The sequence below is a fragment of the Haemorhous mexicanus genome, chromosome 1 (assembly GCF_027477595.1).
Source record: "Haemorhous mexicanus isolate bHaeMex1 chromosome 1, bHaeMex1.pri, whole genome shotgun sequence".
NCBI lineage: Eukaryota > Metazoa > Chordata > Aves > Passeriformes > Fringillidae > Haemorhous > Haemorhous mexicanus.
In genome coordinates this window covers 106528456-106544595 of record NC_082341.1, presented here as the reverse complement: position 1 = coordinate 106544595, position 16140 = coordinate 106528456, and the positions used below count along the sequence as shown (strand labels likewise).

General features: G+C 39.2%; 1 protein-coding gene across 1 annotated transcript; it reads left to right on the top strand.

The window, feature by feature from the left end:
• The first annotated feature begins 602 nt into the window (after positions 1–602).
• On the top strand, positions 603–13561 carry NAPG (NSF attachment protein gamma). Its single transcript, XM_059858001.1, has 12 exons — positions 603–761; positions 2815–2882; positions 3996–4080; positions 4666–4683; positions 5233–5263; positions 5753–5862; positions 6000–6066; positions 6733–6803; positions 7659–7737; positions 8234–8313; positions 9448–9577; positions 10537–13561. Exons 1-12 carry the CDS (start codon positions 706–708, stop codon positions 10684–10686), a joined length of 945 nt encoding a protein of 314 aa, XP_059713984.1. The 5' UTR covers positions 603–705; the 3' UTR covers positions 10687–13561.
• The last annotated feature ends 2579 nt before the right edge of the window (positions 13562–16140 follow it).

Here is a 16140-nt window from a genome sequence, read left to right as displayed (position 1 = left end):
GGCCTGTTCAGTCTGAAAACTGAGAGGGGATCCCATGAGTACATATAAATGTCTCACAGGAGGGTATCAAGAGGATGGTGCCAGGCTCTTTTTTGTCGTGCTTAGTGACAGGACGAGGAGCAACGGCCACAAAATAAAATGCAGGAAGTTTCATCTCTACACGAGGAAGAACTTCACACAGAGGGTGGCAGAGCGCTAGAACAGGCTGCCCATGGAAGTCGTAGAGTCTCCCTCTGGAGACATTCAAATCCCATATGGCCGCGTTCCGGTGTCACCTGCTCTAGGTGACCCTGCTTGTCAAGAGCGGTGGAGCAGATGATCACCAGAGGTCCCTTCCAAACCTAACGATTCTGTGTGATTCTGTGTGATTTTTAAAAACCTTCTATCGGCCTACACAGGACGGGGCTGCGAACGGGAGGTGCCCGCCGCCCCCGGAGCACGGTTCAGCCCAGCGCTGGGCACCCCTGCCCGCACAGGCTGCGCAGGCAGCTCCGCGCCCGGGGCCGGTCCGCAGCACTCCCGGCACTCGCGACACTCGGGGCACTCGCGACACTCGGGGCGCTCCGGCCGCGGCCCGGGCGCAGGCGCGGGGAGCAGGCGGGGCCCGGGCCGCTCCTCCCGGTGCCCGTGATCCCTGCGCCGTTCCGTACCGCAGCGCAGGGAGGCGGAGGAGCGTGGCCAAGCTCGGCCCGCCGCGCTAGCGAGATGGCGGCGCAGAAGATTAACGAGGCGCTAGAGCACATCGCGAAAGCGGAGAAATAGTGAGTGGAGGGTGCGGCTGAGGGGAGCTGGCGAGCGGCTGCCAGCTCGGCACCCGCGCTGTCCGGGCCGCCTGGCGCTCCTGCCACATGGAGGCGGCCTGTCCCCTTCTGGCCTGGCAGGGGAGCTGAGGAGACTCCGTGTGCCAGCCGGCCGCACTTCGGGCGAAGGGGAGGGAGGTGGCGGGGCCGCGGGGGGCCGGCGCGGAGGGAGTTGGGGGCATGGCTGCTCCGCCCCTCCTCTGCCTGAGGGGAGCCTCCCTACGGGGCTGGGCGGTCTAGAGGGCCTGCTGCCCCGACCAGGGACAGTGAAGCGGCCCTAAGACTAAGCGGTGGGTCGGTGAGGCGGTGCGGCTCAGAGGCCTGGAGCCCGAGCAGTTTCCTTTAGGGCCTTGTGGCCTCTGTTGCTCCGTCCCTGACGGCAAAGCGAAGGCTGTCACTTCTGCCCTTCTGCTAAAGTCAGTGGGAGGAAGACAAGTCACAGAATCAGGTTGGAAAAAGGTATCTGAGGTGATCGAATCCAACCTGTGACACAACGCCACTCTGTCAACTAGACCAGGGCACTGAGTGCCACATCCAGTCTTTCCTTAAACACCTCTGGGGATGGTGACTGTCACCTCTCTGGGCAACCCATTCCAGTATCTAATAACCCTTTGTGTGAAGAATTTCTTCCAAATGTCCATCCTAAATCTCCCCTGGCACATCTTAAGGCTAGAGACAAGTGGGAGAAAGGAGTTGTGGAGACTATGTTAGATAAAAGGGCTTGACTTTGCTGAGGTGGTGTGTGTTTGTTTCCGGTCCATGAGAAATGTGTGATTGGTGCTTCTCGGGTGGCTTCAAAGACCTGTACTTATGTTTATCTTGGAGAGCTTAACATCAATGATAGTCTGTTACTGTGTATTTTAACACTGAATATAGCCGTTTTGTTGAATTGCACAGAGTATGGTATAGATGTAATAGAGCTGACTAGTCCAGGGATGCCATAGTTTTAGTCGGAGTAGTGACAGGCCCTCTGGAAATCATGGATCAAATGGATAAATTGGCATAGAGGGAGAACTTTGAAATCAAAAAAACCCAGCATATCTCAATTAACTCAAGTTACTTGACTGAAAATGTCCTCCAGCAGAATTAATTTTAAGCTTATCTGGAGAGCACTTAAAATAAAAGACACCTAAGACTTCAAACAGTGTGTAGATTGCGTGCATTGTGTATTTCAGCTTGATGCGTTTGGAACTCTGACTGTGATAAAAGTAACACAGTATAAAGGCTTGTGTTAGAGTTACACACTCCGGTTGTCATCCAAGTAAGACAAGATCACCTTAGTATCCACATACAATTGTTTTGCCAAGTAAAGGATGCATTGCATATGATGTGTTGGCCTATAACGAATATGTAAGCAGACTGTAAAGTAATGGTAGTATTTTAATTTCTTTTAAAAATGAGGAAGTCAGCATATTGAATTCCAAATTGCCTAATGACTCAACTTATTTTCCACTGTTAATTTTCCCCTATATGTCTATGCCTGTGTGTGGCACCTTTTAGTGTTGTGATCTATTTTAGACATATAAATGACATGTGAGTCTTTCTGTTGGTAAGTAAATTCTTTTATTTGTGTATGCATTGGAGAGTCATTGATAATTCTCAGAAGCAAAAAAAACCCCAATCCTGTAGAGAAATGCTGGAAACTTCCCAATGTGTTTAAAAAAAATATTGCCAGGTGTTGTGGTATTAGAAATCTAGTGATATCATTTTGGAGTAGGAGGAAGTATTTTTCTTCTTCTGGAGGAAGTATTTTTCCATCTTCTTTGAGAAGATGGACATGGGAAGACCCTCTGGGAACAGCAGAAGCATTTTAGGGTGAGAGTTGTAACTGTAGGAGATAATTGCAGTGCTTTATGCAATTCTCAACAGTGCTGGCATTTGTTTTCACGGTAGTGATGCCACGATAGTATTGGCACATAGGTAATTGCTCATTTCCAGGGCTATTCTAAAGTTTGAAATGAAGTGCCTTGATGGTAAAACATAAAATATTTACTAATTTTTTCTTGTGTTTTAGCCTGAAAACTGGATTCTTAAAGTGGAAACCAGATTATGACAGTGCAGCTACTGAATATGGGAAGGCAGGTATGTGGCAGTAAATATGGCCATATATATTTCAAAGTATTCATCAAGCTTAGTCCCTTATAATATTTTATGTATTTTTACTGCATTACTGTGTAATTAAAACTGTTGTGAAGACAAAATGTAAGATGAAACGACAAAAAATCCTCTTGGTAGCACTGTAAAATAAATTTCAGGTTGTTCTTGGAGATCTAGAACAGTCTCCAAAACCAATTTTTTTTTTCAAGCTTACAACTTCTATTTTTTATATTGCTATATGTAACAAAAATAAAGCTTTCTTTCCTTCTTTCACTTGTCCACCCCCAAATCCTGTGACTTTATCTACAAAACAACAGACGTTCAAGCTAGTTTTAAAATTTTGCTTTATCATCATCTTATGAAATATGTCCTGTGAAAGACTGTCTCTCTAAGGTGATATGCTGCCAGCTTGGGGTTTTTTTACAGGTTTTTTTGTTCCTCCCTTTTTCCACTGCCAAGTGACACACTGAGTATAAAATCCTTACTTGTTGATTTCTTTTTGTTCTTAAGCATTTTCTTCTTTTTCATGGTAGTAATTTGTCGTGGTCTTTTGGCTTCTTACTCTAGGCATTCCTGCTTATACACCTAAGACTGAATACAAAAATACGAACTTGGAAGAACAACTGGAGAATTTATAAATTTAAAATTTATTTTGAATGTTTCTTTTTATTTTATTAGTTAAACAAGGTAGAAATACATATTTGTACCCTGAAATTATTGTGCTGATGAAATTATGGGTATACTTTGTTGGTGGCACATTTATGACCTTGTATAACTTCTAGTGATTAAAATGATATAAATATGCTTTCCTCCATGTCTGTAATTAAAATCCAGCATGAGTGACTCTCAAAGTCCAGCTAAACACATTGAGAGCTATGTATGATACAGTGGTGGTATGGAATTGGTTTTGTCTTCAATGGTAACTAACTAATGAAACAAGGAGAACTGTCTGGGATTTTTGGGAAGAGGTTAGTAAACTGTAACCATGCATTTAAAGAGCCTGTTTGCATCTTTAGGTAGCTAAACTCTTGAGCAGCAGTGGTAAAAAAGAAGACAGTGTCAAGTTGTAAATAAAATCTTTATTTGCTTTTTTTGCAGCTGTTGCTTTTAAGAATGCCAAGCAGTTTGACCAGGCAAGGGAAGCCTGTTTACGGGAAGCTGAGGCACATGAAAACAATAAAGCGTATCTTTTCATTGACTGAGATTCTTTCTTCCAAGAAGCTGTCTAGTTGCTTCTTAGATTGGAGTGATGGGGGGTGGTAGAAGGTTGTTTAATATATTTGCACATTTTGTCAGCGTAACAGGATTACTTTTTAAAAGTCTGTTCCTGTGTGCTCTGAGTGAGAAAACTAAAGAGCTGTTGGTGAGAAAGTTAATGTTGTCCCAAATAACAGCTGACAGGTGCCTGTGGTACCTAGGTACTGCTTCAGAAATTTAATTGGTTTTTATTATCTACTAATGCATAGTATAAACTACATGAAGCTCTGACATTATTACAGTACTTGTAGTACTGTTTAATAAGCAGGAACATATTTTAAGTAAGTGTGCTTTTTACAACTTTTTACATTTTTATACATTGGTATATTGCATTTATTCTGTCCTTAGAATTATTTTTGACATCTTGCCTGCAGTTGTAGTAGGTTCGATTTGTCTTTATGGGGTTCCTTGCTTTGAAATTAGTAGTTGTGTAAGATTTTTATACATTAATATTTTTCATGCTTTATATTTTTGTGGCTTTTGTCCTTGACTTCAACAATTTCATGTCTAGTCTCTTTCATGCTGCCAAGTAAGTACAGACGTGCTAAGTAATCTGAAACAGATTTTTTAACATACAGTACAAGTACATTTTAATCTCAGAGAAAGTGTTTTGATTCAAGTAATTTTGATGCTTTATAATAAGTTCAATCAAAGTGTGAGCTAGGAGAGTTTGAAAACATGTAATGGCCACCTGAAGAAATTATGATTTTGGCATTCTTTAGCACTTTGATAGCAAATATTTTTTTCTTAGATGAACTTCTTGAAATTTTGAAGTTCTACACTGCTGAGATAATTAAGAAATTTTTAATTAAAGAGTACTTCAGAGATTACAATAATCCAGATATTGCCTGGGGATTGGGTTAGAATAGATTTTTACTGGGAAGTGTGGCTGAATTTTGTGGAAGATAAAGTTACACATGTGCTGTGTCATGAAATTAAACACTTAAAACATCTTCAAAGCATTAAATATTAACAGTGAAGATGTTAGATAGTCAGTGCACATTAACTTTTGCTTAATAACTGCAGATTGTTGTAATACACCATCTCTGACCAAATTGTACATTTTTTTTCTCTGCAGAGCTTATGAACAAGCTGGCATGATGCTAAAGGTATTCTCATTTACTAGTTTTTATTTTTAAGTTCTATTTTATAATGACAAATTTTGTGCACTGTACTATTTTGCAAATATATGTAAGCAAATTGCATATTGAAGTGAAATTTTTTTGTTGACTCATAATCCTCATCTCTGCCTTCAGTAGATTAGGAAAGCAACATTTGTATTTGGGGGAGAATTAATTTTCCTTTTATAAAAGAAAAGAAGTGTTCCTCATGTCAGAGGGTAACAGAAGACTGGTGCTGCTTTTACTCTAAACTACCACAAATCCATGCCTTACTTCTGTAAGTAAGGCCTTACTTCTTTAAGTTTAGTACTTAAAAGTGAGTGTTATAGAGTTGGTGGTTAACTTTCACTAGCCCTACAAGTTTGTAAATAAAAATTAGAATCTTAATAAATAAGTTATTGCAATTTGCTTTGATTTGTGTCCTTGCATGTAAACTCCTTTCCTGACAACAGTGTTCCTGTGACTATTGCCTTGTAGGAGATGCAGAGGCTCCCTGAAGCAGTTCAGCTGATCGAGAAAGCCAGTATGATGTACCTGGAGAATGGGACACCAGACACAGCAGCCATTGCACTGGAACGGGCTGGAAAGTGAGTCTGACTTATTGGTGGCTAGAATCTGCACAGGGCATGGATATGTCTGTGCTTTTCTTTTATGTCTTTTTGATGCTTTCAGGTAAAAAGTATTTTCCTTTCATCTGAAGAGAAAGTATTGATGTTTATTACAGGTTAATAGAAAATGTGAGTCCTGAGAAAGCTGTGCAGCTCTATCAGCAAGCAGCATCAGTGTTTGAAGTAAGTGGGGATTTTTGTCCGTGTTTTTAGTTTGTTGGCTTTTCTTCTTTTAGTTGTAAAGTAAAGAAGAAGCCAAAGATGAGGTTCTAAATTACACTTCCTTCATTTTACCTCAGTGCCTGAGTAATGAAGCTGAAGGCATCTTATGCTGTAGAGAAGGAGATGACAAAAGTTAGGAGTCAGTTTGCTTTGCTTTTTTCTCAGTTTAGGACTTGACCGAATCTGAATTTTGTAGTTCAAATGTTCTGGCTGTTGTTGGGCAGAAGAGTAGAGAACATCTGCTTTTGAGTACTGGAATCCAAAATAATTTGAAATCCCTGAAGGCACAGAAGAAAATATTTTGCTTGGTGCTCCTCCCATTTAAATGAGAGAGTGATTTGCCATTTTAAAAGTGGCTTTGAAGTACTTTTCTATTGTCAGTTGTCATGGGTTTTTTCAGATTAGTAAATTTACATTGACATTCCTCTGCTGAGCAGGTCCGTACAGGAGCTGTCTGTAAACTTGGGAGCACCAATACACTTAATGTTTCCCTTGAGTGTGTGAATTGCTGATCTAATAGGTAACAGTTGGTCTAAGTTACAGGTGACACACTTAGATTAGGGTCTAGTGGTCTTAATTCTGTGCAAATGAAATAAGAACGTCTGAATTCTTTTTTTTCTTCTCTAGAATGAAGAACGTTTACGGCAGGCATTAGAAATGCTAGGGAAGGCATCAAGACTTCTGGTCAGAGGACGCAGGTATAGCTTTATCCCTTTTTGTTCTTTTAATTTAATTGAATCTTAAAATGTGATTTTGATTGTGGTTTTTTTGTCTTGGTGTTGTTTGGTGTTATATGTACTATTAATTCTTATTTGAGACTCACTTTAGACTAAGGTCCAGTTTCTGTGGGATATGCCTTGGTCATCCTGATTTTCTGTTCTGGGATGGGAGAATGTGAGCTGAAAGACTTTTGCTCTGTGAAAACACCAGTTTTCATTAATTCTTAAACTACTTCAGGATTTTTTTGGGTTCTTTTTCCAACATTATTATGTAGAAAGTACTTGAAAATCTTCTATAGCTGTGGGATATAAAACAGAGGAATTAGGACTGATCTGAAGAATGAAATCTGCAGCGGTCTGATTTTGGACTTCTTAAAAAAGAGTGAATCTTGGAGTCTCAGTGAGACAAGTTTAATTGTAAATTACTTATACCAAACTTGACCTTCAGTTCATCTTAGGCTTGATTCACTGAAACATTTAGGTCCTTTAAGAACTATATTGCTAGTTCGTGGATATCAGACTTACTGATAGCTTATAGTAACCTCAGGACATATAGAAATGTGTCAGTGTATATAACAAAGCATTTGTCTTGTACAGTGTTACAAAACCCAAGGTTTCTCTGAGTAAATAGCAGAGATGTTCTTAGCATGTAGACGAAAGGAATTGCTGACTATATATTTACCTTATCTGTTAGTAAAATATACTGCTGATTTTTAGTTGTGTTGCTGTTTATTCGAATAGACTTGCCACTGTATTAGTGAAACACTTTGTAATTAGCCTTGGGTTCATTGTGTTGTATTCCTGGCACTGATACCCTGGTTTTTTGGTTTTTAGATTAGATGAGGCTGCGCTGTCTCTTCAAAAGGAAAAAAGTATTTATAAGGAAATTGAAAACTACCCCACTTGCTATAAGGTAAACTGTAAGAGATAACTTTTGATGATACATTTCAATTTTTTTATTTTTATTGTTACTGACATCTGACAGATGATGGGTGCCTCTTGATTCAGCAGTAAGTTTCTTGCTGAATGATGAGAGTTTGTGGTAGTTGTGTTTCCCCAAACTTCAGCAGTGCTTTTGTAAGTTTTAAGATAAGGTGCTGTTATCTACAGGAGCTGTCAAAACTAAACACATAAAAAATAAAGACGTTATCAAATAAAAAAACTACAAAAACTGTTACTTGGGACAGCAGTCCATTAAAATGTTGTAGGAGATAACCTATTTCATACCAGCTGAGATGATGGGTTTCTACTTTTCCACTAGGTTGTTCTGACTCACTAGTGTCAGTATCTTAGGATGACTGTGGATTGTAATGACCTTTCTCATACTAGGTATTAGCAGTCTACTATTTTTTCATATTTTATTGTTAATTTCTAAAGAATTGTAAGGCTTACTCTTTTTTTTTGTTTAGAAAACTATTGCTCAAGTCTTAGTTCATCTTCACAGAAATGATTATGTTGCTGCAGAAAGATGTGTGAGGGAAAGCTACAGGTAAGTCTGCTTTGTGTCCTATGATTTTAAACTGAATGATTCACTAGTGTAGATCTATCTTGCTTGAAATTTTTCTTTCATAAATTTTTAACCTGCACTTCTGTTGACTTACAGTACAATAATAATGTCCTCTTGTATGGCTATCAGGAATCTTTTTCACACATAACAGATTTAGCTGTAGTGGCTACAGTGATTCTTCTTAACAAAACTAAAATACAGAGTCATAAAGAACAAGTAATGTGTGACAGGGGAAATGAGATGGAAATTCAAAGTTCTTGCCATGTTACATATGGAGGGGCTTGACAGCTACCTTACAAGCAAAGCTGAGTTAATAGAAGAAATAACAATTGATGATTTTTAAGTGTATCTATAGCAAGGAAGAAGACAAGGCTGTCAGCATAGAAACAGATTAGAAAAGATGTATGAAAATTTTTGTAAGCTAGACTACGTGCCTAAGTAGATGTGTATGTGTGCCTTATTAAATTTCTGTAAAACTTTTGCCAATTATACTGATGTTATTGTTTTGCACCAATGAATATAATAAGTTATTGTGATGTAGTTAATGGCTTAAGATCACGCTTTGTTAAGAGTAGATAAGCTAGAAAACATGCAGAATAAAAAACTTTTTTCTTCTTAGACCCTAATCACATGTGTATGTCACGTCCAGCCTAACAGTGACAGTTACAGGAGAAAATTCTGGTGTCAAAATACGGATTAGTGTTTAACCCTGGCAGTTCTGCATTTCAGCTTTCATTGGAACTTCAGTAGCAAAATCTCAAAACAACATGTTTTTACTTAAATTGTGTTTTTAGTGAAATGAACATATGTATAAGTTACATTGTAGTACTTTACCTTTAGAAATAATCTTTCAAGGTTAGTCTTTAAACATCTTGCTTATGTTTTCCATATCTCCAGTTTCATGTACAGAAACTCATGACAGAATTTTTCTGTATGTGATGTGGAGAAATTTTTTTTTTCCTGATTAGTCAATAAATTCTAAAAATTGAATATTCTTGTTTCATCTTAACTCTGATTGTGGTCTTGTTTGCAGTGTGCAAACTAATATTACTTAAAGTTTAATTTTTATGGATATGATTCATGTACCTGAGGAAATCAACTCTTAATTTCCTTCAGTATACCAGGATTTAATGGAAGTGAAGACTGTGCAGCACTGGAGCAACTTTTAGAAGGGTATGATCAGCAAGATCAGGATCAAGTTTCTGAAGTCTGTAATTCTCCACTCTTCAAATACATGGATAATGATGTAAGTAGACAGATCCTGTGATTGGGGGATTTTTTCAGGTTAAGTGGGTGGGGATTTTTTCATAGTAGAGGAAAATAAGAGCACAGTCTGTGCATTTATTGTGACCTCCTGTCATTCTTCCCTTTGTCTGTGAGCTTCCTGCATTCTTTTACTCTGCCTGCCAGTGATGGTGCTGCCTACCTTTCAGATGGTGCAAAGAGTTATGTGAAAGAAAAGCTTGTTAAGGATTTGCTTAATTTGTTTAATGAGTTGACCAAAATTCAGGCCTCTTCTGCTTGCTTCCATAAGAGCAAGAACAGTTTGCTGCTTCTGCTTTTTCTCAGAAATACCATGCAGGAAATGAATGTGCATAAACATGAACAGAGCAGGATGCCTACAGGATGGCATCATTGAATGTTTTTTTCCATTGCTTATTCTTAGTAAGGTACTCATTCAGGATAGATTCTGAATTTGGAGCAAGTAGTTGTGTCTTTCCCCACCATTTTTTATTTAATTGAATTTGTAAATTGTAGGAATTCTAAGATAAGAAGGGTGTGAAGTAATGGAAACATCAATCCCTGACAAACCTTGAAGCAGTATTGGCTAATTTCACTTCACTGAATAGTAAAAATTTAGTTATAGTTTTGCTGAACAACACTTGTAAAACTGTTTACATGATCTAATACTAGATAATGTATAAAAAGCTACTGGAATTATTTCTTTTCTGCATAAAGCTTGAACCAGAGGAGCTGTGTACCAATTTATTTGATTATAAGCAGCATGAATACAGATCTTATCCCATTCTCAAAGTATTTTAGAGAGAGAAAAATGGACCAAGGTTATGTTTATTTCAAGCTGGAAAAATACACCCTGTGAGCATCATCACTCTGTTTTTGTACTGAATGTTGCCGGCTTGCTTATTGTGAGCATCAGTCAATTCTATGATAGTACAGAAATTAAACTTGCCTTGTTATTGTCAGTATGCCAAGCTTGGTCTTACCTTGGTGGTCCCAGGAGGTGGAATGAAGAAGAAATCACCAAATGCTGCCCAAGACAAAGCCAGAGGACCAGCTGCAGTGGGCTCTCATGCTGATGAGGAAGAGGATGAATATTCTGGTGGACTATGCTAGCTGCAGACTAGGTTGTCATATCTGACTGACTTGTGATGCTGAGCATATCCAAAGGTACCAGATTTACCAGAGCTTCATTGCAATTGTGATATGGGAGTCCTAATATTAATTTGGCAGCTTCCGGGTGCAATGCAGGAGAAAAAGCATGATTGTACCCATCATCTTGAAACATCTTTGGACTTCATCTCTTACCTGGCAGGAGCTTCCTTAGGGCCCTGCTTTCAGCTGATGGGAAAAAAATTGAGGAGAGTTTTACTAAAAGCACAGTTTAAAAGAAACCAAAACTTCAGAAGCACTGGAGGGGGAGTAGTACAAAATTTTAAATGCTGGATTTCAACAGCTAACACTTCTGGTCCCAGTAAGATGTTTGCAGTTGTCTTCAGAATTAAATGTATGATCATTCATCTGGCTGTTTATCTCCTGTTTAAGACCATTTAAGGCAGACTGTACCAGGCAGGATTTTTACTTGTATAAGCACTAGGGGGAGCATTCAGTTTGTTTTCAACATGTTTTTACTGCACTGGGGAATATTATTTTAATACCTTAATTTTACAGTATCCACATGAGTATGAAAAACACTAAGTCAACTAGTTTGAAGTTATCTTGCAAGCTTAAAAATACACATCTGCCTTTCCTCATAAGAAATTTATTGACTTAAAGTACTTGGAAATAAATGTGTCCACAGTCTTTGTATGTAATGTGCACCTTAGAAAAGGAAGGAGTGAACAACCATTCTTAGCGGTGTTTTCGAAGCATGCCATAACCAAAAAAGAAACTGAAGTTAGCAGGTAGTGTGCACTGAATATAAACTTCTGAAAACAAATGTTTAACAGAAGCTTAGGTGGAATGTTTTAGTGATAAGTTTGAGTTTATAAGTGTCCTGCGTGTTTATTTGCTAATCAGTATGCTGAAAATATGAAAGAATCAAATGTCTTCATACATTAGCATGTATGAAGACATTTGATTCTTTCATATTTCAAAGCATTGAATGGATATCTCCTATAAGTGGCATATTTCAAACTTGCTTAGAATCCAAGGTAACCAAATTTTAATGCATCGTGTTTGGTTTCAAGTCATCATGTGTTTTGCAAGCTTCCTTAGTGTCCTGAATTTGTTTCACCATTTTATGCTTAAAAGTTGTCAAGTGTGGAAGTTTCACCTGTGGCTTGTTTTTTCAGCAGGACCTGAGCCAGGTCTGTGCTAGGGTGACATCACTTGGAATCCAGCAGGGATTTGTATATGATGCCCAAAGCTCTGTAAAGAAGAGACCAAAAGCACAGTCTAAAAGTGTTGGGATAGTTTCTTCCATATTAAGGAATTGGATGTCATCAGAAATATCAAGCGTATGTCTGACAAAATTATGTCAGGCGTAATTGTGATGAAGGTTCAAATTTGACTGGGCTAATGCTCGCTTTCCTTGTGGTGAATAGCACTTAGTTACATTGAGATGGGAGTACAAACTGCAGCATTATTTGCTGTCATGTTAGAAGGTCACATTATTCAATTTAATGGGTGTTCAAAAGACCAGCTTTGTGTCTTTGTCTTGTGTAATAATAACTATTGAGTTCTAAAGCTATTTAAGATGCACCTGTAGGTCTTCACTATCTGATCTGTAATTTCCCTTTGTTATTGATGATATATGTAAAAGTTATGACTCTATGAAGTTTCAGGAATGGAGTTGCTTTTCTCTGAGAATGCTTGCAGTTATACTTGAAAGATGGTTTTGAAGACTTTCCTAGAATTCTAGAACTCTTCTAGAATTCTCACTGTTGGAGGAACTCACTTCAGTTTAACTGGAGTTTAACTTCTGCCTTCTGGATTCAAATCAAGTTGAACATAACACTTACTATGGTGAGTCTTTATCACAGGTAGAGAAGAATCCACATGTAGGAACTCAGGGGACACTAAGTCATTTTCTTCAAGCATTTCCTGCTCCTTCTAGTTCTGAAATAATTTTTGTTGTGTGAGCCCAAGGAGTCTGATTTTTGTGTGTGTGAACAGTTGCATGTATCTGAAATGATGAAGTGCATAAAAAACTGGGAACTGTATGTGCTTCTGTGGAAGAATTTTCAGATTTAAACTGTGCTTGTAACACTAACAGGCCCTTAAAATTTAAAATTTGTGTTGCATTTTTAAGGCATGCTTTCCATATGGCAAAAGAAAAAAAAAATAGATGCGCAAAACTGTCTTCCTCCCTCCTCAAGTTGTTTCTTTGTTCTGTGCCAAGTGTGGAAAATCTGGGACAAAAGTGACTGGTACTAGACATGTTAAGCTGCCATTGAATAGACATTTCTGATTCTTAGTTGTAGAATCTTAATCTTTAATTGCAATGTTGCTGCAAAGACCAAATCTGCAGAAATGGAAGCATCTGAAAATAAGATGGTCTATTTTATATAACTTATTCTTCTATTTTAGACAGTGAAAGTGTGTTAGGAATGTTAACTGCCTTTTAGTAAATGTTTAACTATAGAAGAAACTGTGTGTATATTATGTGTTAGTGTTTGTTTCTATCGTTCAAAGCAATTTGCACACTTATGTAAATACCATTTAAGTGATCTAAAATGGAAAATATAACATTTACAGCAAGAGAGTTTCCAAAACCAGTGTTGACTGTAATAAAAAAATAAAAGTCAAATTGTGCATGGAGGCTGAGCAATGGCCGATGCAATGTTTATGTAAAATCAGAAGATTTCTAAATTACCTATAACTTAATAGTCAGATGATCAAGTGCAGTGTGAAACCTGTGCTTTACTTGTTCTTTTCCCAAATCTGTGGTGTAATAGAGTACAAAATGTGTTTGCAACAGCTCTACAGATGCTGCCTCTTGAGGCTGTATGTTTCACCAACGTGAAGAATAAAACTTGAAATTAAGGCATATGTGGTAGCTTTCTCTCTTGTTGATCAGGTCCTGCTGAGGGCTACCTTTTGAAAATGAATGTTTATTATGTTTAATTTGTCGCTGGGATAGATTTTCAAAGGGGTTTTTTGGCATGAGAATAAAAGAATCAATGGAGAGTTCAAATCAATGGGAGTTTGAAAAACTAGATTTAACACAACTTTAGGATGTGAATTCTGTAACTCTTTGGAGACTTCTTAATAGTAGAAAAATCACCTTTTCTACTATTTTAAACTGAAACTTGCTGGAATATTTGAAGGTTGAAGAATCTGGCACTGAAGTTCTTCCAGTGTAGGGGGAATTATTCCTTAGATGCTGCAAATATGCAGCTGTATAAAATTATAAGAACTAAGCTGCTCTCGGGAGAAAAAAAAGAAGCCATGTCATCTAGATTTATAATAAGTAGTGAACTTTTTTGGATGCAGGAAATGGAAAAAAGAAGCGACCCCAACCTCTACGACTAGTAGTGGTAATAAAATTGGAGGAAGTAGATGTAACTTTAGAGAGCAGGAGGGAACCACTTGGGATCTGCGGTTTGAGTCTGAACAGGGCCATGAATCTCTGAGTTAATGGTCTGTAGAGGCCAGCATGCCCAGGAGTTGGGCTCTTCCTCTGCCTGTTATAGAGGATGTGCGCGAGTGCGAGTGCTGTCTCTGACCGCCTTCTGCAGAGCCGCAGCCGTTGCCCTTCTGCCGCGATTTCCAGAGTGGCTGTCAGCCTGGAACAGCAGCGGAGAGGCAGCTGCAAGGCTGCACGTACGTTTCCAGAACATGTGGCTGTTGTGATTCATCTGCTGAGTCCAGTGGGAATAGGGGTAGGGAGCGTGGCTGGACTCTGTAGTGCACACTGCCGGCGTCTTCACTAGTGTGCGACCAGTGTGGACTGTGCCACAGAAATGTTCCAGTCCTAGAGTGACAGAAGCGGGCCCCAGCATGTGCACAGTGAAAATGGGTTACCAGAAGTTGTCTTGCTTGTTTTCGATTTGTATTTACGTGTCTTTATTTTGCGTTGTTTCTGAGCTCTACATAACCCGGTGTCTATGTGTTATCCCAAGAGCGTTGTTCCCTCTTAGCGCTAGATGGTGCTGCAGAGCTGGCACGGGCCTTTCTTCCGCTGTCGGGAGCCTCTGCTGCGTGTCCGGAACAGCTTCTGCCTTTAGATATGCTCATTTGGGGGGTTGGTTTTCTTAGAAATATCCACACGGGGACCTGCCCTTGCTGCTGCTTGTCATCTCTTGAAACACCTGCCCAAAGTCCTAGAAGTCAACTTAGGAAGACAGCTTAGGTTGTTGTGTTTTCACTTGTGTGAATATGGGCCTGGGAAATCGGGTGATTAAGAGCCAGGTTATGGATAGTGGGTGGGTTGGCAAATAAAACAGTAGCCAGTGTGCATTATAACCTGTTCAGAGAAATTTTCAGCTCCAGTGCTGGCTGATTCTGCTACAACTGGCAGTCTTAGTGCAGCCATAAAACTTTATGAAATGCCTTGTGCACAGACATCAACAAGTATAGGGGGCAGGGATGTTAACAAAATGGAAGGAGTGAGGAAGCTGGTCATCAGGCAGTGGTATGTTGATGGGTGGAACAGAGAGCTCCTGCTGTAATTTGTTGAAATGATTTTGCTTAAAAAAAAGTGCCACTTCCTGATTCATCCACAAAGGCAGGGAGGGAAGGATGAGGACTGGCATGACTGCTCTCTGAATGCTGGGGAGAGGTTCTGCTGCTGTGTGCCATGTGAGGCAGTCTGAACACAGACACATTACATCCTTTGCCTGTCACTAAGTGACTGGAATTCAGGAATGAAAGGTAAAACTTTATAGCTGGAGACAGGGACTTCTTTTTGTGTGTAGCTGACAACTTTCTAGCCAATGCTTGCTGTGCTGGACTGCTCAACAAATGTCCCAGAGTAATTGTGTTGGTAATAATAGAGCAGAGAATTTATGAAGTGTAAAGATCTATGGTACCCCATGTGTTTTATGGGTGCCAATTATTTTATTTAATTGGCCATCATCCAGTAATTTTCTGGCTCGTCATGTGTGTCAATGTATGATTTTCCAGGCTGAATGACTGGAGGGAGAATGAGGATCCTCTCAGCTGCACTGGAGCCCAGAGCACAGGTTGAGTGTGTAAGGAGTGAATGGTTAAAGCTGGGTGGAATTGGGGGGCTAAGGCAGCTGTGTAGCAGCACTGACTGAGCAAAGTATTGTAAAGCTTTAGTAACAGAGCTGCAGAAAGAGTAGTATCTTTTAAAATTCTCCTTTAAGTAAAAGATGATCTGGTAACTTCTGCTACTGCCTTAATGTTTATCTTCCCAAACGTACCAGATTCTGCCCCTTGTGGGAATTCCTGAGAAGCCATTTTCTTTGAAACAACATCAAAGAGTTATTTCTTACCACTTTGAAATACTTCAGTCTAATCCTGATGCAAGACATGACTTTGGTGAAAGGCCGTGCTGCTGAGAAACATTGGAAAGTGAAAGAAAACACCCTTTTTTTCTGTTGATTCAGGGGGTTTTTTTCCCCCTTTAGATCTTAATATTCTCTGGGATGAGGATTTTTT